The sequence below is a fragment of the Oncorhynchus nerka genome, linkage group LG27, assembly GCF_034236695.1.
Source record: "Oncorhynchus nerka isolate Pitt River linkage group LG27, Oner_Uvic_2.0, whole genome shotgun sequence".
NCBI lineage: Eukaryota > Metazoa > Chordata > Actinopteri > Salmoniformes > Salmonidae > Oncorhynchus > Oncorhynchus nerka.
In genome coordinates, this window is record NC_088422.1 from 26,234,284 (window position 1) to 26,260,642 (window position 26,359).

At 42.0% G+C, this 26,359-nt stretch overlaps 1 protein-coding gene across 1 annotated transcript; it reads right to left on the reverse strand.

The window, feature by feature from the left end:
• Window positions 1-271: 271 nt before the first annotated feature.
• LOC115111464 (early estrogen-induced gene 1 protein-like) lies at window positions 272-25,061 on the reverse strand. Its single transcript, XM_029637533.2, has 12 exons — window positions 24,134-25,061; window positions 23,806-23,971; window positions 5,748-5,868; window positions 5,457-5,486; window positions 3,311-3,427; window positions 2,819-2,865; window positions 2,514-2,659; window positions 2,263-2,370; window positions 1,977-2,151; window positions 1,698-1,819; window positions 1,497-1,566; window positions 272-1,407 (listed from the first exon to the last, which is right to left on the reverse strand). Exons 2-12 carry the CDS (start codon window positions 23,949-23,951, stop codon window positions 1,353-1,355), a joined length of 1,137 nt encoding a protein of 378 aa, XP_029493393.1. The 5' UTR covers window positions 23,952-23,971; window positions 24,134-25,061; the 3' UTR covers window positions 272-1,352.
• Between the last annotated feature and the right edge of the window lie 1,298 nt (window positions 25,062-26,359).

Consider the following 26,359-nt stretch of genomic DNA (forward strand, 5'->3'; position numbering starts at 1 on the left):
GGCTGGTTTTCCTTCACTCTGCGGTCCAACTCATCCCAACCATCTCAATTGGGTTGAGGGCAGGTGATTGTGGAGGCCAGGTCATCTGATGCAGCACAACATATAGCCCGTGTGGTGTTAAAAATAAAGAAAACCCTTGAAGGAGTAGGTGCCCAAACTTCTGACTGGTACAGATATATATATATATATATATATAACATTTCTGGAGGATCTCAAATAGATAAGATTACAGTCAATTGTTTTATTTAGTATACATGTGCATTTGTTAAAATAATATAAAATCATTTTATTTTGTTAAAATAATATTACAAAAGACCAGATTAGACATTGTTAATGTCTGTGTAGGACACTGGGACTTTGTGCATAGCTTAAAACCCTCTTCAAACACAGGAAAGCTAGGGGTGTGAATACTTTCTGAAGGCACTGTACACAGACTGATATTATTTAAAGGCAGTCTTCATAGGCAGACTACTTATAGATGATAGTTATCAGCACATTGAAAAATGTTTACGCCGAACAAGTGTATCAGACCTACAACCATTCAATCCATAACAGTCATTTTAGTCACATAGTATTCGAAAGGTTAACAGTTAACATTCAGATATGCAGGAGAACAGTTTTTATATATGAGAGAGAGAGACGTTCTATAAAATATATAATACAACAGGGACCCTTTTCACCATCTTTGTAGTGTTAAAATCCATTTTAAAAATACAACAAACCAGCCAGCTGGTTGGAAAACAAACAAATCATGATCCTTCATAAGATCATGTTTGGAGACATCTACTAGTGTAAAAGTATGTTGAATATGTATGCCCAAACCACTCGTTTCCTTCTCAAACCCCATTGGAAGAGAAGGTCAGAAGGGAGGGACCTCTGGCTTTCTCATCCAATGGGTTTTGAGAAGGAAACGAGTGGACGAGGGGAGAGGAATCCTGGGAGTATGCCATTGAGATAGTTGGTTGAAGAAAAGAGACTGATCCCTCAGTAAGCCATTTCTCCACAAGAGGGAGCCAAAGTACTACAGTCTAAATTGGACAAACACCAGTCAGACAGTGCTGAGGACTTTCTCCATCACCAGATCTCCTTCAGTGGTGACGAGACTAGCACGGTCATCACAGAGAGGGTCTGGTGCCTTGGGTCATGTAAGGGAAAAATACATTACAAAGTAGCATATAAAAAAATGTATTGGTATTTTCTTTAAAGTACTACATTTGTCCGATAGTTATTAATATTTGTGTAAACTGTCCTCCTCATGGCTCCCAGCTCAGCCAGTGCTCCAGGATGACTGCATTATATTTTTAGAGTTAGTCCACAAGCTTCATTGCAGAGGCCTCAATTAAAATTAATCTTCACCAGTCGTAATGGCTCTCTATCACCACTTGCTCATACACACCAGCACACACCCTGAAAGAATGAAAAGTGGCAGAGTAAGACCTGTGTGTGCGTTTGATGTATTATTATTGTGTGTGCGTGTGTCCTTTCTGGTTTCTCACCTGTTACTGCGCAGTAAACCATTCAGGGATGTGGTGCCGTCTCTACTGACAAACAGTCGCAGGTTACTGTCTGAGGAGGAAATAAACACACCAAGAGACAAATGAAACAGTACAAAAGAGACAAGTTATGTAAAAAAAAAAAGAGCCCCCCAAAAATGTAGTGGACAAGTGAAAGGGCAGGGTGAGGTTGGGGCTCCATACCTTCAGTGTTACTTATGTCAGCAAAGTTCTGGCTCTGGATGATCTTTTCAACAATATCGTCGGCATCGATGCGGGTGTCATTCACCCAGGAGGGATGGCTCTCCACGGAATCCTGCTTCCTCCTGTCACAGGGTGCAGGGAAAAGGCCCAGTCAGGCAACAGTGGATAAACAGCAGTCATACAAATAGCGATAGTGTTCCACTGACAGTTCCACTCGTTTGTTTTCATAGATTGTCAAAACAAACACATTTGGCTAATCTGGTGAGTGGAAGGTCTTGCCTGGGGGGTCTGTTGGATGGCAAGACGGGCCGAGGGGGTCTCCCTGGCCTCTCTCCCTCTGTTGGAGTGTCTACTGTCACACTGAGGCCCCCAGATGTGCCGCTTCCTGTGGAGGTGTTCCTCCTGTGTGTGAGGTCAGACATACTAGAGGAGCAGGAGTGCTCTGTGCTGCAGCCTGGGGGACAAGACATTTACATTACAGACTTAGGTGCAAATACCAACAAACAAAAAAACTCTGGAGAGGAAAGATGGGGAGAGGAAAGATGGGGAACATGAACCCACACACCTGAGATCCTGCTCAGCTGGCTGGCATAGCTGGAGTTGCGAGAGTGCCCCGACTGGAATACTTCCCCTGGGCTAGCTGCCTGGGTCTGGTCTGACTCCTCTGGAAGACCTGACACCAAACAGAGCCACACCTCAATTAGTTAGAGTCCCTCACCATGTGTCCCATACCTAGGTTAACTGTTTAGTGGTGATGGATTATCATAACATACCCACTGTTACCAGGTTTGAGCGGATCCACGTGCCCTGTCGTACCTGAGCTGATGATCGAGGGCCTGGGCTTCATGGACCGGCCCAGAGAAGTGGGCCGGTTAGGGGTTCCAGTGCCCTCCCCCTTACAGTCCAGCTGCAGGACATGGTCCTGGCCTGAGATGGAGATGGACTTGGCTGTGCTGGGAGCACTGCAAAAAAACATGACTGGTCAGTCCACATTATACTGTGCAATGTTAAGTTTGCTTGATGGGCTAATTGACTCCCCATTGGGGGGTGCCAGAGTCACATTTTCTAAATGCATGAAGATGAAAGATAGATCAGAGATTTGAACATGTCAGGTCACTCACGTTTTAAAGCACGGATCTCCAGATAGGAGGGCCATCCCAATAGTCACCTTCATAGAAAATCCAGACAAATTCTACTTTTATTACAATAAGAACATATAAAAAGCTACACTATTTTTATTTATTTTACCTTTAACTAGGCAAGTCAGTTAAGAACAAATTCTTATTTTCAACTGCCTGTTCAGGGGCAGAACGACATATTTGTACCTTGTCGGCTCGGGGATTTGAACTTGCAACCTTCCGGTTACTAGTCCAACACTCTAACCACTATGCTATCCTGTCGCCCCAGAATGCCACAGATCATCTATATCAAAGTTCAGTTGAGGTGCTGCGCATCAACAGCCCTGGGTGATCAGTGGAACGAGGGGTCCTTTACCACAATATAAAGCCTAAGTATAAACTATGTCAGTTGTTCTGCACAACCAAACAAAACCCAACCCTGACATCCCAAGGTCAATAGTCTTGACTCCTGCCCACCCTAGCACAGTCCCTTGCCTTCAGTATGGAGTTGTCCTGCCTAGTATTCTTGGTGTCGTATCCCTCCAGCAGACAACAGCGGACTGCAGAGCCCGAGCCAGCGAACTCTGCCATGTTGAGGTCAGTAAAACCCAGCTGAGGGAGAAAGAACAGTTACTTTCACCACAGTAGTTTTAAACCTGCATATACTGTGAGGTAGCCATGACATTTAACATTTAGGTTTTCTAGCCCTAAGGGACTGGATATAGAGAGACGGCTCCAGATTCTTAGTCCTCCTGTTTTTTTGTTTGAATCTCAGGTTATCCAAGAGGAGCCTAATTTCCTTTTCTCCAGGTTCAATTTCGTCAAAGCTATTGTTTACAGATGTGTGTATTTAAGGAAGCCCATTTCCAAAGAGGAAAGGGGTTTTATTTAGCTTAAGGAAATCCATAAGCATAGCGTGAGAAAACACAGGAAGGGTCCCTGGCTACCTGAGAGAGTGCATCATCTATAAACTTTCCCCAGCTTTATTTGAAGTTAATTTCCAATGAACAAAAATGTAAATGCAACATGCAAAGTGTTGGTCCCATGTTTAAATGTAATAAATCATCTCAGAAATGTTCCATAAGCACAAAGAGTTTATTTCTCCTAAATTTTGTGCACAAATTTGTTAACATCCCTGTTAGTGAGCATTTCTCCTCACCCAAGATAATCCATCCACCTGAAAGGTGTGGCATATCAAGAAGCTGATTAAACAGCATGATCATGACATACTGTAGGTGCACCTTGTGCTGGTCACAATAAAAGGCCAGTAAAATGTACAGTTTTGTCACAACACAATGCCACAGATGTCTCAAGTTTTGAGGAAGAGTGCAATTGGCATGCTGACTGCAGGAATGTCCACCAGAGCTGTTGCCAGATAATTGAATGTTCATTTCACCACCATAAGAAACCTCTGTCATTTTAGAGAATTTGGCAGTACGTACAACCGGCTTCAGACCCGCGGACCTTGTGTAACCATGCCAGCCCAGGACCTCCACATCCGGCTTCTTCACCTGCGGGCTCGTCTGAGACCAGCCACCTGGACAGCTGATGAAACTGTGGGATTGCACAACCAAAGTATTTCTGCACAAACTTTCAGAAATTGTCTCTGGGAAGCTCATCTGTGTCCTCATCCTCCTCACCAGGGTATTGACCTGACTGCACGTCGGCATTGTAACCAACTTCTTTGGGCAAATGTTCACCTTTGATGGCCACTGGTATGCTGGAGAAGTGTGCTCTTCACAGATAAATACTGATTTTAACTGTACCGCATCATGTGGACAAGTAGTTTGCTGATGTCAACGTTGTGAACAGAGAGCCCCACGGTGATGGTGGGGTTATGGTATGGGCAGGTATAAGCTATGGACAACAAACACAATTGAATTTTATCGATGGCAATTTGAATGCACAGAGATACCGTGGCGAGACCCTGAGGCCCATTGTCGTGCCATTCATTCGCCACCATCACCTCCTGTTTCAGCATGTCGCAAGGATCTGTACACAATTCCTGGAAGCTGAAAATGTCCCAGTTCTTCCATGGCCTGCATACTCACCAGACATGTCACCCATTAAGCACTTTTGAGATGGTCTGGATCGACGTGTACGACAGTGTTTTCCAGTTTCCGCCAATATCCAGTAACTTGGCACAGCCACTGAAGAGTGGCACAAAATTCCGCAGGACACAATCAACAGCCAGATCAATCAACAGCTATGCGAAGGAGATGTTGCTCTGCATGAGCCAAATGGTGGTCACAACAGACACTGACTGGGTTTCTGATCCACTCCCCTACATTTAAAATATATATATATATGTGACCAACAGATATCTGTATTCCCAGTCATGTGAAATCCATAGATTAGGGCCGAATGAATTGATTTAAAATGACTGATTTCCTTATATGAACTGTAACTCTGTAAAATCTTTGAAATTATTGCATGTTGCGTTTATATTTTTGTTCAGTATAGTTTACTCAACTTATACATAGTGCCAAAGTTGTAGCTTGTGTTTGTAGAAGTGGGGTGACTAATGTGAATGTTTAAAATGTCTTAACAGCAGTGCTGATGTGTGTTGACATCAGGCTACAGTCAATTGTAATGTGTTCGTGGATATAGGGTGGGATGCTCAGGAGGAGTGGGCTCTTACCTTTGAATATGTTTTTCCTCCTTTGAGTTCCTGTAGTGAAAACAGGAAAAGGGAGATGACTACTGAGCATTGACAGTCTGGCACACAGTGTAGTGTGTGTTTAACACTGATCTATGATCAGATTACAGAGGCTACAGAGTTTACACTATCAGGGGTGTGAATAATGAATGGAAAGATAAATAACCCAGTGGTACACGCAGGAAACGGTCGAGTCCCTGATGTTCACAGACAAAGAGATAACAGCAAAGAGCTGTGTGTTGCTTAGACAGGTCCCCCAAAAGTCAGACAGACCTTCCGCACAGAGACCCGACAGATGGAGGGATCCAGCACTCCAGTCGTGGGGTTGGTGCTCATTTTACACACAAAGGTAAACCTCTTCTTCCAGCAAACACAGTTCTCCTGAACCTCCTCTCTGTAGGACAAGAGGACAGGAATCAGAGCGGGCATGGCACGACAGTACAGCTACATAAACATCAATAAACTGTTATTAGTGTCAAGGGAGTTAATGACAGTCATTACTGTTTGAGTGGTCTCACAATGAGAAGTTACTAATTCGATGGCACATAAGACATCACTTGTGCTTTGGCCCTCGCTCTTCAACGTTTTGCTCCAGTTTTAGTGAAAGCAAACTTGTTGTTGAGGAAACGGTGAACAATAGCCTGTGGGCTTCTGTAAAAACAGAGTTCACATTGTAAATAGGCCAGTGCCTGACGTCACCCTGTCCGTCCATACATTCAGGGAAATGGCTGAGTATACAGAGAAGGACGGTTGATGTAAAAACAGTCCTGGTGATAATCTGTCTACTTCCCATTTTAACTCACTTCATACTCTCCCCTTCCCAACTGAACTGAATGTAACCATTGTCAGTATTAGTCATGTGCCTGGACCCAGCCACTCAGAATGCACAGGAGTAACTCAAGTGAATCCAGGGCTTAATGTGGACTCTAGAAATAATGAATAACTTACAGAGCATGAGGAGCTAGTGTAAATTTACAGGGATGGATATGCGTACTCATCATCTCCAATGTAAACAAACAGCCATGGATACACCCAAACTAACAGCGCACAGAGCAGGAAAGTAGGGAGGTGGACAGATCAGCCTGTTTACTGTAGTGTGTACCTATTGCCTTGTGGGAGTGCTCAATCAATCAGGTTTTACCAGACTGCAGCTGACATCACCACAAAGCATACACAGTGAAACAGCCATCCTTCAGTTAAAACCCAAACACCCTTTAAGTGCGAAGGGTAAATCCATTTGAATTCAATCACTTTTTGACAGCACACTTTTTGATTTGAACGAAACCTTCCTTACATATTTAATTAACCATTGTATAAGTGCACAACAAGTTACTTTCTGGACCTGATTGCCAAAACATTCAGGAGATAAGGTGCTCAAAGTTGAAAAACTTACATATTCAACCATACCATGAGACTTCCATGTCTTCATCACTGGAAAACATACACGGTTGAGTTTGATATCATTTAAAAGCTTACAAACAGGGTTGTCAAACTTTTTTTGTAACCTTTAATGACAATGATCTAAAAACACATAAATTCAGATGTTTTACATATTCGCATATGTTGGAGCTGAGACCCTATTTTACATCTAAGGTTTCTGTGTTGTGTGAATAAGGGTGGGTGTCAAGTTTTGGCTGACACATTTTTTCAAATGGCACCACAAAGATAGTTTGAGGTCCACAGATCAGAGAACGTTGTCTTGAACGGGAACATCTGTTGTACGTCATCTGGTCGATCCTCCATAGGAAACCTATTGAAATCATAAGAAATATAGACAAGAGAGTAGAAATGACCATTTAAGTTGACTTTCGACAGTGGACCGGCAGTCATCTTTGTGGTAGTAATTAAAAGTTAACATTTCTATTACATTTTAATGGTGTACCAGCTAAATTGCAGTGGTCTGAAGGGATAGGGTCTGTTCTCTGAATGATATTGCTATGGCTGAAATGACACCCACCCTGTATTCAAGAGCATGTCGTGTCTCAACCGATGGCGGGCACAACACAAAAACCTCAGATGTGAAAAAGGGCCTAAGTTACAACATATGTGAATATGAAAATAAATCTGAGTTTACACATTTATACAATTGACGTTAAAATGTAAAAATAGATGTTATTAAACACGGTTTGTACGCTTTTAAAATGATATTAAACTCAACTGTTTATCTTTTCTCGTAATGAAGACATGGATGTATCATGGTATGGTGGGGTATGCAAAATTATTTAACTTTATCTCCTGAATGTTTTGGCATTCAGGCTCAAAAGGTAACTGACTTATTTGGTTTAAATCAAAAGGGATCCTTTCAGAAAGTGATTGAATTCAAATGGATTTATCCAGAAGGCAGCATGCTTCCTGAGCAGTTGTACCAGCAGAGACGTACCTGGGACTAGCCATAAGCACACTGTTTTTGAAATAAGCACAGGGGAGTACTTCAGCACTTTGGCAAGCAGCAGAAAAGAAACTCACTGCCATAGAGGTCGGGTGCAAAGAGTCAGAATTTGCCCTGTGAATTGCAGTCAGTTAGCACATGGTCCCTAACCAGCTGACACATTTCTTGTATTGACTATAGAGCTGCAGAGGGGCTTCAGTAGTGGTGCGTAGTGGTTCGGCTCCTTGCAGGGCACAGGGCCAGGACATGTGTTCCTACTCCATGCCATGCAAGGGACTGGCATCATAGGATCATCTGCTCAAAGAAATGTTCCAGGGGAGCCACGTGATGCCTGCAGTACCTCTACATCAGGGACAGCATGTTCCCAAATGCACACACAGCTTTTACTATGCAGACCTTGAATATCAATGTCACACTTTAGGCATACCAGATACGGAAGAGGAAGCGAGACATCTTACTCGCTCCTTTTATCTGGTTCATATACAGCCAATGAACTAAGCAGACCCAGCTGCTATCACATTGGTGCCTATGGGAGCACCACCCCTTAAGTGATCATTTTTGAAGAAAAAAATCCAGAAAATCACATTGTAGGATTTTTAATGAATTTATTTGCAAATTATGGTGGAAAATAGGTATTTGGTCACCTACAAACAAGCAAGATTTCTGGCTCTCACAGACCTGTAACTTCTTCTTTAAGAGGCTCCTCTGTCCTCCACTCGTTACCTGTATTAATGGCACCTGTTTGAACTTGTTATCAGTATAAAAGACACCTGTCCACAACCTCAAACAGTCACACTCCAAACTCCACTATGGCCAAGACCAAAGAGCTGTCAAAGGACACCAGAAACAAAATTGTAGACCTGCACCAGGCTGGGAAGACTGAATCTGCAATAGGTAAGCAGCTTGGTTTGAAGAAATCAACTGTGGGAGCAATTATTAGGAAATGGAAGACATACAAGACCACTAATAATCTCCCTCGATCTGGGGCTCCACGCAAGATCTCACCCCGTGGGGTCAAAATGATCACAAGAACCAAGAACCACACGGGGGGACCTAGTGAATGACCTGCAGAGAGCTGGGACCAAAGTAACAAAGCCTACCATCAGTAACACACTACGCCGCCTGGGACTCAAATTCTGCAGTGCCAGACGTGTCCCCCTGCTTAAGCCAGTACATGTCCAGGCCTGTCTGAAGTTTGCTAGAGAGCATTTGGATGATCCAGAAGAAAATTGGGAGAATGTCATGTGGTCAGATGAAACCAAAATATAACTTTTTGGTAAAAACTCAACTCGTCGTGTTTGGAGGACAAAGAATGCTGAGTTGCATCCAAAGAACACCATACCTACTGTGAAGCATGGGGGTGGAAACATCATGCTTTGGGACTGTTTTTCTGCAAAGGGATCAGGACGACTGATCCGTGTAAAGGAAAGAATAAATGGGGCCATGTATCGTGAGATTTTGAGTGAAAACCTCCTTCCATCAGCAAGGGCATTGAAGATTAAATGTGGCTGGGTCTTTCAGCATGACAATGATCCCAAACACACCGCCCGGGCAACGAAGGAGTGGCTTCGTAAGAATAATTTCAAGGTCATAGAGTGGCCTAGCCAGTCTCCAGATCTCAACCCCATAGAAAATCTTTGGAGGGAGTTGAAAGTCCGTGTTGCCCAGCAACAGCCCCAAAACATCACTGCTCTAGAGGAGATCTGCATGGAGGAATGGGCCAAAATACCAGCAACAGTGTGTGAAAACCTTGTGAAGACTTACAGAAAACGTTTGACCTCTGTCATTGCCAACAAAATAACGTTTGTTATTGACCAAATACTTATTTTCCACCATCATTTGCAAATAAATTCATTAAAAATCCTACAATGTGATTTTCTAGATTTTTTTTCTTCTCATTTTGTCTGTCATAGTTGAAGTGTACCTATGATAAATTACAGGCCTCTCTTGTCTTTTTAAGTGGGAGAACTTGCACAATTGGTGGCTGACTAAATACGTTTTTGCCCCACTGTAAGAGATGTGATCCAACCTTCCACATAGTAAATATAGAGGACTGTTTAAGTTGATAACGTGTTTCCCTCCTCTAGTATGGTTTCGGTTCCAAAACCAGCTAGGGTGTGTTAGGCCAATTTGGCAGGAAAGAAATCCTGTTGCTTACTTGAGAAACTGCTGCTTTGTATTACAAAAACAGATTCCAACAATTTGATTGGCTCTAAAAGCTTTGGTCATACTTAAATGTTGTTTAAAATGCATTAGACATCCCCATTTCCACTCTTAATGATTATTCATTTACAGTCTATAATTGCAATGAAACACATTTTATGCTAGTATTGTAGTTCACTGCCATTTGATTTTTTTTCCTCACATAGGTTCTTTATATAGTTGTCTCTTTGTTTTGCATTCCTTGGTTCTTTGCCACACACATACTTCTCAAGTTCTTACCAAGAGCGCCACGCTAATCACTGCCCACCCCCCTCAATAAGTCTCTGAAAACGTTCTCAGCCACATTCCATAAAGCAGGTGGTTTTATTAAACTGCCATGGCAACCACACACGCCTCAAATCCAACTACAACGTTGAATCAAAACAGGAGTGAATGAGTTAGAGCACTGAGGGGAGAGAGGATGGTCAAAAATAGAAAACTGAAATATGACATTTACAAACAAGTATTCAGACCCTTTACTCAGTAGTTTGTTGAAGCACCTTTGGCAGCAATTGCAGCTTTGAGTCTTCTTCGGTATGACGCTACAAGCTTGGCACACCTGTATTTGGGAAGTTTCTCCCATTCTTCTCTGCAGATCCTCTCAAGCTCTGTCAGGTTGGATGGGGAACGTCGCTGCACAGCTGTTTTCAGATCTCTCCAGAGATGTTAGATCGGATTCTTGTCCAAGCTCTGGCTGGGCCACTCAACAACCTTCAGAGACTTGTCCCGAAGCCACTCCTGCATTGTCTTGGCTGTGTGCTTAGTGCTCTTGAGCAGATTTTCATCAAGGATCTCTCTGTACTTTGCGTTCACCTTTTCCTCGATCCTGACTAGTCTCCCAGTCCTTGCTGCTGAAAAAAATCCCCACAGCACGATGCTGCCACCACCATGCTTTACAGTAGAGATTTACTCCAGATGTGACGCTTGACATACTGGCAAAAAAATTCAATCTTGGTTTCATCAGACCAGAGAATCTTGTTTCTCATGGTCTGAGAGTCCTTTAGGTGCCTTTTGGCAAACTACAATCAGGCTGTCATGTGCATTTTACTAAGGAGTGGCTTCCACCTGGCCACTCTACCATAAAGAGCTGATTGGTGGAGTGCTGTAGAGATGGTTGTCCTTCCAGAAGGTTCTTCCATCTCCACAGAGAAACTCTGGAGCGGTCAGAAAGACCATTGGGTTCTTGGTCACCTCCCTGACCAAGGCCCTTCTCCCCTGATTGCTCAGTTTGGCCTTGCGGCCAGGTCTAGGAAGAGTCTTGGTGGTTCTAAACTTCTTCCATTTAAGAATGGAGGCCACTGTTCTTGGGGACTTTCAATGCTGCATAAATTGTTTGGTACCCTTCCCCAGATCTGTGCCTCAACACAATCCTGTCTCAGAGCTCTACGGACAAAAATATATTTCTCTCCAATTTTGAGTACAAATTTCTTTACCAGCCTGTTAGTGATCATTTCTTCTTTGCCAATATAGTTCATCCACCTGACACGTGGCATATCAAGAAGTTGATTAATAAATCCTCACTGGGATAGGCGTCCTGCCAGCGGGACACCTGTCGACAACTTCCGGTGAAATTGGAGGGCGCGCAATTCAAATAAATAATCGTAAAAATGATGGATATTAAACATCTAGGTATCTTATATCGGTTAAAAGCTTAAATTCTTGTTAATCTAACTGCATTGTCTGATTTACCATAGGCTTTATAGAGAAAACATGCCATGAGATTGATTGAGGACGGCAACCCATATACAAATATTTTTCAACTAGCACAGGCTTCATAAAATCACAAATAGCGATTAAATATTAATTTACTTTTTGAAAATCTTCCTCTGATTTGTAATCCCAAGGGTCCCAGCTACAACATGCATGGTTGTTTTGTTAGATAAAATCCTTCTTTATATCCCAAAAAGTCTTTAGTTGGCGCCATCGATTTGAGTAATCCACTCGTTCAACATGCAGAGAAAGGAATCCAAAAAGCTATCGCTAAAACAAGTCAAAATACAGGTTTATTTAATCCTCAGGTACACTAAAATGTAATTAAACTATAATATTTCATACAGAAAGAAGTATGTTCAATAGAAAAGTAAAATTAGAAAGTGCACACAGACTCATTTCCAACTTTGACTCCCAGTACCAAAACTAAATTCTTCCTCGTTTGGGAAGAAACAAGCCTGAAATCCTGAACAAAGACTGTTGGCATCTAGTGGATGCCATAGGATTTGCAATTTTTATTTTTTTATTTTATTTCACCTTTATTTAACCAGGTAGGCTAGTTGAGAACAAGTTCTCATTTGCAACTGCGACCTGGCCAAGATAAAGCATAGCAGTGTGAACAGACAACACAGAGTTACACATGGAGTAAGCAATTAACAAGTCAATAACACAGTAGAAAAAAAATGGGCAGTCTATATACAATGTGTGCAAAAGGCATGAGGAGGTAGGCGAATAATACAATTTTGCAGATTAACACTGGGGTGATAAAAGATCAGATGGTCATGTACAGGTAGAGATATTGGTGTGCAAAAGAGCAGAAAAGTAAATAAATAAATAAAATAAAACAGTATAAAAACAGTATGGGGATGAGGTAGGTGAAAATGGGTGGGCTATTTACCAATAGACTATGTACAGCTGCAGCGATCGGTTAGCTGCTCGGATAGCTGATGTTTGAAGTTGGTGAGGGAGATAAAAGTCTCCAACTTCAGCGATTTTTGCAGTTCATTCCAGTCACAGGCAGCAGAGTACTGGAACGAAAGGCGGCCAAATGAGGTGTTGGCTTTAGGGATGATCAGTGAGATACACCTGCTGGAGCGTGTGCTACGGATGGGTGTTGCCATCGTGACCAGTGAACTGAGATAAGGCGGAGCTTTACCTAGCATGGACTTGTAGATGACCTGGAGCCAGTGGGTCTGGCGACGAATATGTAGCGAGGGCCAGCCGACTAGAGCATACAAGTCGCAGTGGTGGGTGGTATAAGGTGCTTTGGTGACAAAACGGATGGCACTATGATAGACTGCATCCAGTTTGCTGAGTAGAGTGTTGGAAGCCATTTTGTAGATGACATCGCCGAAATCGAGGATCGTAGGATAGTCAGTTTTACTAGGGTAAGCTTGGCGGCGTGAGTGAAGGAGGCTTTGTTGCGGAATAGAAAGCCGACTCTTGATTTGATTTTCGATTGGAGATGTTTGATGAGTCTGGAAGGAGAGTTTGCAGTCTAGCCAGACACCTAGGTACTTATAGATGTCCACATATTCAAGGTCGGAACCATCCAGGGTGGTGATGCTAGTCGGGCATGCGGGTGCAGGCAGCGATCGGTTGAAAAGCATGCATTTGGTTTTACTCGCGTTTAAGAGCAGTTGGAGGCCACGGAAGGAGTGCTGTATGGCATTGAAGCTCGTTTGGAGGTTAGATAGCACAGTGTCCAATGACGGGCCGAAAGTATATAGAATGGTGTCGTCTGCGCAGAGGTGGATCAGGGAATCGCCCGCAGCAAGAGCAACATCATTGATATATACAGAGAAAAGAGTCGGCCCGAGAATTGAACCCTGTGGCACCCCCATAGAGACTGCCAGAGGACCGGACAGCATGCCCTCCGATTTGACACACTGAACTCTGTCTGCAAAGTAATTGGTGAACCAGGCAAGGCAGTCATCCGAGAAACCGAGGCTACTGAGTCTGCCGATAAGAATATGGTGATTGACAGAGTCGAAAGCCTTGGCGAGGTCGATGAAGACGGCTGCACAGTACTGTCTTTTATCGATAGCGGTTATGATATCGTTTAGTACCTTGAGCGTGGCTGAGGTGCACCCGTGACCGGCTCGGAAACCAGATTGCACAGCGGAGAAGGTACGGTGGGATTCGAGATGGTCAGTGACCTGTTTGTTGACTTGGCTTTCGAAGACCTTAGATAGGCAGGGCAGGATGGATATAGGTCTATAGCAGTTTGGGTCCAGGGTGTCTCCCCCTTTGAAGAGGGGGATGACTGCGGCAGCTTTCCAATCCTTGGGGATCTCAGACGATATGAAAGAGAGGTTGAACAGGCTGGTAATAGGGGTTGCGACAATGGCGGCAGATAGTTTCAGAAATAGAGGGTCCAGATTGTCAAGCCCAGCTGATTGGGCTTCTGGGAGCTGGAATTGCATAGGCCCCATAGCTTTCCATTGAAAGAGCATGGGCTCTCAAAAACAAAATTCTGGTTGTTTTTTATTTGGATTTTCTCATACCATATCAATTGTGTTATAGTCTCACACATTATTTTAACATTTCAACAAACTTCAAAGTGTTTTCTATCCAATGGTACCAATTATATGCATATCCTGGCTTATGGGCCTGAGTAACAGGCAGTTTACTTTGGACACGTCAGTCAGACAGGAAGTGGAGAAAAATAGACCCAAGCCTGTTTAAACAGCATGATCATTAAACAGGTGCAGTTTGTGCTGGGGGACAATAAAAGGCCACTAAAATATGAAGTTTTGTCACAGAACACAACACTAGATGTCTCAACTTGAGGGAGCGTGCAATTGTTCATTTCTCTACCATCATTTTAGAGAATTCGGCAGTGCATCCAACAGGCCTCACAATCACAGACCACGTGTAACCACACCAGCCAAGGACCTCCACATGCGGTATTCTGATTGACTGGGCCTGACTACCCATGGCTGCAGCCCTGCCCAGTCATGTGAAATCCATAGATTAGGGACTAATTCATTTATTTCAATTGATTGATTTCCTTATACGAACTGTAACTCAGTAAAATCTTTTAAATTGTTGCATGTTGCGTTTATATTTTTGTTCAGTATGTTTCAGGCAACAACAGAACAAAGGGAGTTCTGTACTCCCCAGGCCCTATGATAACACACAATCTCTATCAAAGACATGGGACCACCAAATCAGTCTCTGTGTTTCTGAGTAGACCTTGTTTCCTGCACTTAGGTTACAGAGATAAACCAGAGACAGAATTGCCAGATAACTCAAGCAGATAAATTGTCTCCATCCAATCTGTTTTATAATCCTCAAAAAGAGACTTAAAAGGGGTGCATAGCATACCCGGGTCTTGTATCATTGCAGGGGAAGTGGAGTGGAGGGCAACATTCTTTTTAACTCTATGTGTTTATCAATGATGACAGGCATAGGAGAAAAACATCCGGTGAACAGTAATCATAGTAAGGGTTATCATGATGATTTAGTTTGTTTTTGTGCTCTTTCAAAGGCCCTACACAGTTCAGAAGTTCAATGAGGTCTTACTGCATCATATGGTTCTCTACAGAGCGCCCATTGGAAAGTCCAGAGGAATGGTTGGGGAATCTTAAAAAATACAATAAAATAAAAACTAATAGCAGGAACAGCCACATCTAGTGGTCAGAACCTGGTAATATCAGGATGTACGACGGGCCATAAACCTAACAACTTCAATGACTAATTTCTCTGAACATAAAATATGAAATTCACTGAGAATACATTCGATAGGATGAAGAAACAAATACACCGAGCCGCAGCTCCATATTACTTGTCAGACAGAGAATTGATGGGGGGGGGTCTGTGGGTGGCCCAATTTCTTTGGGTTCCTCATGTCTTATTCATTGTTAGAAGTTTGGTCCAAATCAGATGTTAAGTACTATATTTATTGAATATTATATGAATCCTATAAATTAAAATAAGGTGGGGGGGGGTGTTCTCTGGACATCTAGGACAAATACGCTGATGACCTCAGATCCAAGAGACATAACACATGTCCCCCTAAATCTTGTTTATGTGCGGCTACCTTTCATCTTTAGGTCAGTGTGTGAAGTCACACACCCCTCTACCAAACACTGAAAGCCCCAGAGGAGCATCCCTTTCCTCCCCAGCCTACTCTAAAACAAACACTCCCAGATCAAATACCGGAATCCGTTTGTGTTCCCATTTATATTACTAAAGTAAACAACAACCTAGGTTCTAAACCTGAGGAGGAAGTTTAACCCTTAGAAACCCGGACCCAGTTTTACTTGCGTGAACATTAAGCAGTGGTTAGGACAACCCAAGGAAACCCCTAATAGCATTTCTGAAGAAAACAAATCAACACTCCTTGCAATAGTTATGCAATGTTTCATATATGTAACATCGGGTAGAAAGGGGTGCAAACCATCCAGTTTCAACAATATCTATTTCTGCATTGTGAACTGCTTACACTAAAATGTAAACATTAATTATGAAATCTAACTCATTATTTCTGAAACCCAAGTTATAAAAGCAGTATCATATATATTGCACAAGTTGTTAATCTTCAGTGTGTCCTTATTTGTGCACTGCAAAATTTCCATGAGCCCCGATACTTACACTATTCAAAACTTCCCACTCTCATTGGTGTCTGTCAGATATGTTACAGTTAAGGGCAGTTTGCTCACATTTTTCATGTGTAAATTGGGACCCATAGACAGTTGACACTCAACTATATCTTTAATAAAGAAATCCAGACTAAATGTAGATGTTTATTATTTGACGTGATATACAAACAATGTAATTGTATATAAAGCATCATAAAGATGTTAGCCCTTAATCATGACTCAGTTCATTACACATTTACACATTCTGTTACATTACAGCCTTATTCTAAAATGTATCAAATTTAGACATTTTTGCAAATGTATAAAATAAAAAAAACTGAAATACCTTATTTACCTAAGTATTCAGACCCTTTCCTATGAGACTCAAAAATGGAGCTCTAGGTGCATCCCGTTTCCATTGATCATCCTTGTGATGTTGCTACAACTTTGGTGGAGTCCACCGGTGGTAAATTCAATTGATTGGACATGATTTGGAAAGGCACACACCTGTCTATATAAAGCTCCCACAGTTGACAGTGCACGTCAGAGCAAAAACCAAGCCATGAGATCGAAGGAATTGTCCGAGAGCTCAGACAGAATTGTGTTGAGGCACAGATCTGGGGAAGGGACCCAAAACATTTCAACAGCTTTGAAGGTCCCTAAGAACACAGTGGCCTCCATCATTCTTAAATGGAAGGTTGCAACCACCAACCTTCCTAGAGCTGGCCGCCCGGCCAAACTGTGCAATCGGGGGAGAAGGGCCGTGTTCAAGGATGTGACCAAGAACCTGATGATCACTGACAGAGCTCCAGAGTTCCTAAGTGGATATGGGCTAATCATCTCTGCAGCACTCCACAAATTCAGGCCTTTTTGTTAGAGTGGCCAGATGGAAGCCGTTCCTCAGTAAAAGGCACATGACAGCCTGTCTGGAGTTTGCCAAAAGGTACTTAAAGGACTCAGACCATGAGAAACAAGATTCTCTGGTCTGATGAAACCAAGACTGAACTCTTTCTGAATGTCCTTGAGTGGCCCAGCCAGAGCCCGGACTTGAACTCTATCATCTCTGGAGAGACCTGAAAATAGATGTGCAGTGATGCTCCCCATCCGACAGAGCTTGAGATGATCTGCAGAGAAGAATGGGAGAAACTGCCCAAATACAGGTGTGCCAAGCTTAAAGCGTCATACCCAGGAAGACTCAAAGCTGCAATTGCTGCCAAAGGTGCTTCAACAAAGTGCTGAGTAAAGGGTCTGAATACTTATGTACATTTGAAATGTCTAGATTAGAGAGAGAAAAAAATGAATCTAATCCATTTCAGAATAAGACTAACGTAACAAAATGTGGAAAATGTCAAGGTCTGAATACTTTCCGAATGCACTAAGTAATTTGACAAAGGCGTCTTCTGTACAAGGGAGTTTTGTTTGAACATTAACACGTGAAGCTTGCAGTACGGTTTTGTAAGGCCAAGGACCTTTTTTTTTTTGCTAATATGAACTAGGTTAAAATTGATACAACTTTTATAGGGTTATTGTTCCCACCCGGCCATATCTCCATGTTACAGCGCGGGTTTACGGAAGACAGAGGGACCACCTGCTATCTAGCATGCTCCGAACACCTGTGTGTAATGGAAGAAGGCCACCAGAAATGAAAAACACTGTCAGCTGCAACTGTGATCAAGTCGGTTAAGTGTACAGTAAGTGTATATTTTGCATTTATGAAATTATTTTGATATGATATTAAAGTGCTTTATGTTTCTATAACCGTATCGCAATTGAGAATCGATTCACGTTTAGATGGAGTATTCGGCTGTCTTGGCTGCGAGAGCCAGACTACCTCTGAAAATAACATACAAGGTACTTGGACCTTAAAACTAGTTTGGGATAGGCGGGAAGCAAATGTCTCAACTGGCCAATTGCCAGGGAAAATGCAGAGCGCCAGATTCAAATAAAATACTATAAAATTCAAACTTTCATTAAATCACACATGTAAGATACTCAATTAAAGCTACACTCGTTGTGAATCCAGCCAACATGTCAGATTTTTAAAATGCTTTTCGGCGAAAGCATAAGAAGCTATTATCTGATAGCCTGCACCATCTGCACCAGCAGTAAACAGGAGTTAGCATATTTCAACCCTGCAGGCGCTACACAAAACGCTGAAATAAAATATAAAACATGCATTACCTTTGACGAGCTTCTTTTGTTGGCACTCCAATATGTCCCATAAACATCACAATTGGTCCTTTTGTTCGATTAATTCCGTCCATATATATCCAAAATATCAATTTATAAAGCGTGTTTGATCCAGAAAAAAACTACTTACAAAAAACGCAACGTCACTACAGAATATTTCAAAAGTTGCCTATAAACTTTGCCAAAATATTTCAAACTACTTTTATAATACAACTTTAGGTATTTTTAAACGTTAATAATCGATCAAATTGTAGACGGGGCAATCTGTGTTCAATACAGGAATGAAAACAAACCAGCGCCACTTTTCACGTCTTGCGCAACTCACAAAAGTGTACCCAGTTCCTAGTTGGCCTACTTCTTCATTGCACAAAGCAATAACGTCAACCAAATTCCAAAGACTGGTGACATCCAGTGGAAGCGGTAGGAACTGAAAACAGGTTCCTAAGAAATATCCCTTGGCAATAACAGGGCGGGGAACAGAGAGAGACAAAAAAATCATTCTGAACAGTTAGTCCTCGGGGTTTTGCCTGCTACATAAATTCTGTTATACTCAGACATGATTCAAACAGTTTTAGAAACTTCAGAGTGTTTTCTATCCAAATATATGAATAATATGCATATCTTATATTCTTGGCATGAGTAGCAGGAAGTTGAAATTGGGCACGCTATTTATCCAAAAGTGAAAATTCTGCCACCTAGCCCCAAGAGGTTTTTAAGGAGTAACGTAGGCTCCTTAAGAGTACATATTGAGCTACATAAAATGTGGTTTGGATCACTGAACGACTGCAACAAGAATTAAGTCGCTATACTTTGGCAAAAATAAATATTTTGCTTAAGACATTTACTCTGGTGTCTCTGGATATCTAATGAGCATTTTGCATGCATTGAATTTTAGAAACTCTTTTTGACAATGTACGAGGCCGTTTCAGAGGAGCAAAACTGCCGTGTTGAAAGCTACAGAGGCGTGCCATTTAGAGTGACAATTTCCGGTTTATTAATTACAAAATGTTTATTAGGATCTCATCTAGAAGAGTGGTGTTATTTTATCATTTGATCTCGTACAGGCACGTTACCAGGTGTTTAAAGACACTTACGTGTATGTAACATTGGGCGTTAAAGGGTTTTTAATTACGGCTGTATCAATGGCTTGGCATATTCAAGCCTTTGATTTGTTTTTCAGCTATACAGCAGCACTGCCATTTGTTTGCGTCGAGCCATCCCGGATTCGGTATCGTGACTACAGCCTCAAGCTCATTACCATAACGCAACGTTAACTATTCATGAAAATCGAAAATGAAATGAAATTAATCTATTTGCTCTCAAGCTTAGCCTTTGTTAACAACACTGTCATCTCAGATTTTCAAAATATGCTTCTCAACCATTGCAAAACAAGCATTTGTGTAACAGTATTGAAAGCTAACGTAGCATTTAGCGTAGCATTTAGCGTTAGCATTCAGCAGGCAACATTTTCACAAAAATCAGAAAAGCATTCAAATAAAATCATTTACCTTTGAAGAACTTCGGATGTTTTCAATGAGGAGACTCTCAGATAGCAAATGTTCAGTTTTTCCTGAAAGATTATTTGTTTAGGACAAATCGCTCCGTTTTCTGCGTCATGTTTAGCTACGGAAAAAAACCTGTATCCAGGATTGTGTATATCTATCCGCAAGCTCATTAGCATAACACAACGTTAACTATTCATGAAAATCGCAAATGAAATTAATCTATTTGCTCTCAAGCTTAGCCTTTTGTTAACAACACTGTCATCTCAGATTTTCAAAATATGCTTTTGAACCATAGCTAAACAAGCATTTGTGTAACAGTATTGATAGCCTAGCATAGGATTATGCCTCTCTTTCAGCATGCAACATTTTCACAAAAAACCAGAAAAGCATTCAAATAAAATCATTTACCTTTGAAGAACTTCAGATGTTTTCAATGAGGAGACTCTCAGATAGCAAATGTTCCGTTTTTACAAAAATATTATTTGTGTCGACTAATCGCTCCGTTTTGTTCATCACGTTTGGGTAAGGAAAAATATATATATATATATATATATATTAAGTCATTAAAACGCGAACTTTTTCCAAATTAACTCCATAATATCGACAGAAACATGGCAAACCGATGTTTAGAATCAATCCTCAAGGTGTTTTTCACATATCTATCGACGATAAAATCCTTCGTGGCAGTTGACTTTCTCTTCTGAAGAAATGGAACGCGCATGGACCTACAGATTACGCAATAATTTCGACACAGGGCGGGACACCAGGTAAATGTAGTCTCTTATGGTCAATCTTCCAATGATATGCCTACAAACACGTCACAATGCTGCAGACACCTTGGAGAAACGACACAAAACGCAGGCTCATTCCTGGCGCATTGACAGCCATATAAGGAGACATTGGAACACAGCGCCTTCAGAATCTGGGGCATTTCCAGTATGAAACTTCATCTTGGTTTCGCCTGTAGCATTAGTTCTGGGGCACTCACAGATAATATCTTTGCAGTTTTGGAAACGTCAGAGTTCTGTCTTTCCAAGGCTGTCAATCCCATGCATAGTCGAGCATCTTTTCGTGACAAAATATTGCGCTTAAACCGGCACGTCTTTTATCCAATAATGACATAGCGCCCCCATAGGTTGAAGAGGTTAATGGCAATATGTCAATTCTTCCATAGTAGCCGTCATGCCCAATGCATATGCGTTTTGCCGGATGTCTAGGCCGCATTTTCCGTACTGACACGTGCTTTCGCTTTTCAACTAGCTAAAGCTAGCTAGTTGGAGTCTGTGTGTACTTCTGTACACACATGCAAGAGGAATTTGTCACTCGATACAAAGGTTTCAGAATATTCTGTTTTTTTATGAACCACCTGCAACTGAACAGAGTAGATATGATTTTCTTCCGAATCGAACTAAGAAAGTATCAGCAAGAACAGGTTAGTTGAAATTGCTTCTGACCCTTTCTACTCGCCAAGGTATAATGGCTACTATGGAAGAAGAACATAACATCATTTTAATGTATAGCTAGGTTTGCTATAAAAGCTGAAGGATGGTTGGCTAACCAGTCTCAAGATCATAGGATGGAGCTATGGATTAAATCAAACTTTGTCACATGCACCAAATACAAGAAGTGTACACTTTACCATGAAATGCTTACGTACAAACCCTTACCTCTTCTTGAACTGCACTGTTGGTTAAAAAAATATTTACCAAGTAGACTCAAATAAAAAGTAACACAATAAGAATAACGAGGCTATATACAGGGGGCAGAGTCCGTGTGCAGGGGTACACGTTAGCTGAGCTAATTTGTACATGTAGTTGGGGGTGAAGTGACTATGCATAGATAAAACAGCGAGTAGCAGCAGTGTACTGGTGGGGTGTGGGGGGGGTCAGTCAATGTCCGGTGGCAATTTTATTAATTGTTCAGCAGTCTTATGGCTTGGGAAAAGAAGCTGTTGAGGAGCCTTTTGGTCCTAGACTTGGCGCTTCGGTACCGCTTGCAGTGCGGTAGCAGAGAAAACTTGGGTGATTGGAGTCTCCGCCAATTTTATGGGCTTCCCTCTGGCACCGCCTATTGTATAGGTCCTCAATGGCAGGAAGCTTGGCCCCAGTGATGTACTGGGCCGTTCCCACTACCCTCTGTAGTGCCTTACGGTCAGATGCCGGGCAGTTTCCATACCAGGCGGGGATGCAACCGGTCAGGATGCTCTCGATGGTGCAGCTGTAGAACCTTTTGAGAGTCTGGGGACCCACGTCAAATCTTTCGGTCTCCTGAGGGGGAAAAGGTTTTGTCGTGCCCTCTCACCGACTGTCTTGGTATATCAGGTCCATGATAGTTCGTTGGTGATGTGGACACCAAGGAACTTGAAACTCTCGACCCGCTCCACTACAGCCCTGTTGATGTTATTGGGGCCTGTTCGGCCCACCTTTTCCTGTAGTTCACAATCAGCTCCTTTGTCTTGCTCACATTAAGGGAGAGGTTGCTGTCCTGGCACGACACTGCCAGTTCTGACCTCCTCACTATAGGCCGCATCATCGTTGTTGGTGATCAGGCCTACCACTTGTGTCGTCAGCAAACTTAATGATGGTGTTGGCCACAGAGTCATGGGTGAACAGGGAATACAGGTGGGGACTAGGAACACACCCTGAGGGGCCTCAGTGTTAGGGATCAGCATGGCAGACGTGTTGTTGCCTACTCTTACCACCTGGGGGCGGCCCATCAGGAAGTCCAGGATCCAGTTGCAGAGGGAGGTGTTTAGTCCCAGCGTCCTTAGCTTAGTGATGAGCTTTGAGGGAACGTTGAGCTGTAGTCAATGAACAGCATTCTCACATAGGTGTTCCTTTTGTCCAGGTGACAAAGGGCAGTGTGGTGTGCAATAGAGACTGCATAATCTGTGGATCTGTTGGGGCGGTATGCGAATTGGAGTGGGGCTAGGGTGTCCGGGAGGATGCTGTTGATGTGAGCCATGACCAGCCTTTCAAAGCACTTCATGGCTACCAACGTAAGTGCCACGGGGCGGTAATCATTTAGGCAGGTTACCTTCGCTTCCTTGGGCACAGGGACTATGGTGGTCTGCTTGAAACATGTAGGTATTACAGACTCAGTCAGGGACGACACTTGACAGTTGGTCCACACATGCTTTGAGTATACGTCCTGGTAATCCATCTGGCCCAGCAACTTTTGTGAATGTTGACCTGTTTAAAGGTTTTGTTCACATCGGTACCAAGAGAGCGTTATCAGTCATCCAGAACAGCTGGTGCTCTCATGCATGTTTCAGTGTTGCTTGCCTCGAAGCGAGCATAAAAGGAATTTAGCTCATCTGGTAAACTTTCGTCACTGGGCAGCTCGCGTCTGATTTCCCTTTGTAATCCTTAATAGGATGTAATGCTACGGTTGCACAATTCCAGGAACTTTCAATAAAATGTCCTGGTTTTCCAGAAATTCTGGTTGGAGGTTTCCGGACATTCTGCTTATCCTCCAACCAGGATTTCGGTTAAAACAGGGAATATATTTTAAGTTCCTGGAATTTTGCAACCCTACTACCAATGACAGACATAAATCCAACAATGTTAGACATACTTTGAAATTATTTGTACACAGACATTGTTTACTAACAATGCAGTAAAAACAAAGTTATGCTGGGGTAAGAGTGGTATGAGGCATTTAAAGTTAACATTATGACAGCAGTATGGTAATAGTTTGCTAAATTGCCCATGCGGTATGCACACAGCGAACACAAAGCAACATTCTACCTTGATGAAGTTGCAACAAAGTCTCCACCGTCCAACAATCTCAGCTTGCAGAACAATACCCCGTTCACGAAAGGCACTGCAGTCAGCTCCTCCAATGTCAAATGTGTCTGAAACTTGGATTTCTTCTTTTTCGCAAAAAAAGCCATTGAAGGGTATTGTAATGGACCTGTAAACAATGACAAAAAGATTTAGCTGATGATGGCAACGTTTAGAGATTAAAACAGCCTACACTATTTATTCAACCTATTAAATTTGAAACAGATGTAGTGACTATAACACATTGAAACAATCTGAAATGATTTATTACTACAAAACATTGGTTACATACCTTGAGACCGACCACAGTGTGTATTGGCACCTCACAAATGTTTCTTCTGTGTGCTTGATACGATGCTGACTCAAATGCTCTTGACTAACTACTGACCAGTCTTGAAATCTTGGAGTACAATACATTGTAGAACAAGCAATACATTTGTCAGGCACTTTTCTGTTCAAACAGCCTCGAATTCTTCTATCATGACATTTTATCTCTTTTCCACATATCGCAAGCTAAAGCTAGGAAAAAATGCAACCGACATGCCACCGGTAACCCACACAGTAAATTGGGTATGGTTCTAGTATACTACGAACCAATACCAAAATTGCTCAATTAGCTCCGCCCCTGGATGCTTTCGTGTCACTGATCGTGTAGGCTGGTGCTCCCACCGACGAGGTGAATACGACCCCTTGTGGCTATGCATAAGAAGTACGTCTCAGGACGATAACTGTAACCATCCACTCAGTAGCCTATGTCTAATCAGTGGTGTAAAGTACTTGAGTAAAAAAACTTGAAAGTACTACTTAAGTAGTTTTTTGGGGTATCTGTACTTTACTTTGCTATTTATATTTTTGACAACTTTTACTTCACTACATTCCTAAAGAAAATCATGTATTTTTTTACTCCGTATATTTTCCCTGACACCCAAAAGTTATTTTTACATTTTGAATGCTTAGCAGGACAGGAAAATTGTCAAATTCCCACACTTACCAAGAGAACATCCCTGATCATCTACTGCCTCTTATCTGGGGGACTCGCTGAACACAAATGCATTGTTTGTAAAATGTCTGAGTTTAGGAGCATGCCCCTGGCTAACCATAAATAAAATGAAAATGGTTCTGTCTGGTTTACTTAATATAAGGAATTTGAAATTACCTTTACTTTTGATACTTGAGAACATTTGAGGATTTACTTTTGATACTTAAATATTTCAAACCAAATACTTTTAGACTTTACTCATGCAGTATTTTACTGGGTGACTTTTACTTGAGTGATTTTCTATTAAGGTATCTTTACTTTAACTCAACTAAGACAATTGAGTACTTTTTCCACCAGAGTGGAAGTGTGTGTGTGTGTGTGTGTGTGTGTGTGTGTGTGTGTGTGTGTGTGTAAAAACCAACCTCTAAAACACACATGTTCTTCTCATTATGCTTAGACGGGTTTTAGTTATTGAACTTTATCCCTCTGTCATTCTGCAAATAAGGATGTCATATGGGAAACATTGTTTCATAGGTTATAGCCAGGTTCCACTTTTTATAGCTAATGTATTTTATTTATTCAATCATTTGTTTGACTATACAGACACAGGTGAATACTTACTTTCAAACTGCTATTGCTACATGTCATAACAAGACCAGGCCACAGGTGAGTGATAGAGCCCCAAGGTGTCAAAATAGATAAATAGGCCTAAAACATGGCCTGCTTGGACTAAAATCCTTGCTCTCTTTTCATGTCTTAATCCCAACACTAACTAGGGTTGTCACGTTGATGTGGATCACATCGTTCTGTGTTCATTCAAATCTATGTTGAAATATGTGCATGGGTGCAATAACTGTTTCAAAGTATAATCATCATTTTGTATTAGAATAGTGTTTGCAAAGACTATCACTTTTGTAATCATGATTCTACAAATAAAAGGGAATTATTTTAGGGCTACAAATACTTGTCATGGACATTTTCTTGTTTCCTCCAGCCCGTACATGTTTCGAAGTTGCATATGCATCCGAGTGGTTACATTTAAGATATTCTACTTCAGTTCTGGTGGGGGAGATAAATTGATTCGAAACCAGCACATTCTGTGGTGTTCTAGGACAGAATGTTGAGACTTACAAACTGTGCCAAAGACCACTTTTTTTATTTATCAGACAGTGTCATCATAGTTTAAGTGACCTGTACACGGAATCATGGTTTCACTCGCACCCTGTAATATTTGAATCACTTGATGTACATTTCAAGTGATATTACTGAACATAATGAGATACAGTATGTGGACAACCCCTTCAAATTAGTGGATTTGGCTATTTCAGCCACACCCGTTGCTGACAGATGTATAAAACCGAGCACATTGCCATGCAATCTACATAGACAAACATTGGCAGTAGAATGGCTTTTCTGAAGAGCTCAGTGACTTTCAATGTGGTACAAGTCCATTTCTGCCTTGTTAAAGCTGCCCCGGTCAACTGTAAGTGCTGTTATCGTGAAGTGGAAACGTCTAGGAGCAACAACGGCTCAGCCATG

Coding starts and splice junctions, on each gene's coding strand:
- LOC115111464 (XM_029637533.2), bottom strand. CDS start 23,951: ATGGCTTTTTTTGCGAAAAAGAAGAAATCCAAGTTTCAGACACATTTG. Junction 3,428..5,456: donor GAGGAAAAACATATTCAAAG/GTAAGAGCCCAC, acceptor TTTCTCCCTCAG/CTGGGTTTTACTGACCTCAA. Junction 2,152..2,262: donor CCAGCTGAGCAGGATCTCAG/GTGTGTGGGTTC, acceptor CTTGTCCCCCAG/GCTGCAGCACAGAGCACTCC.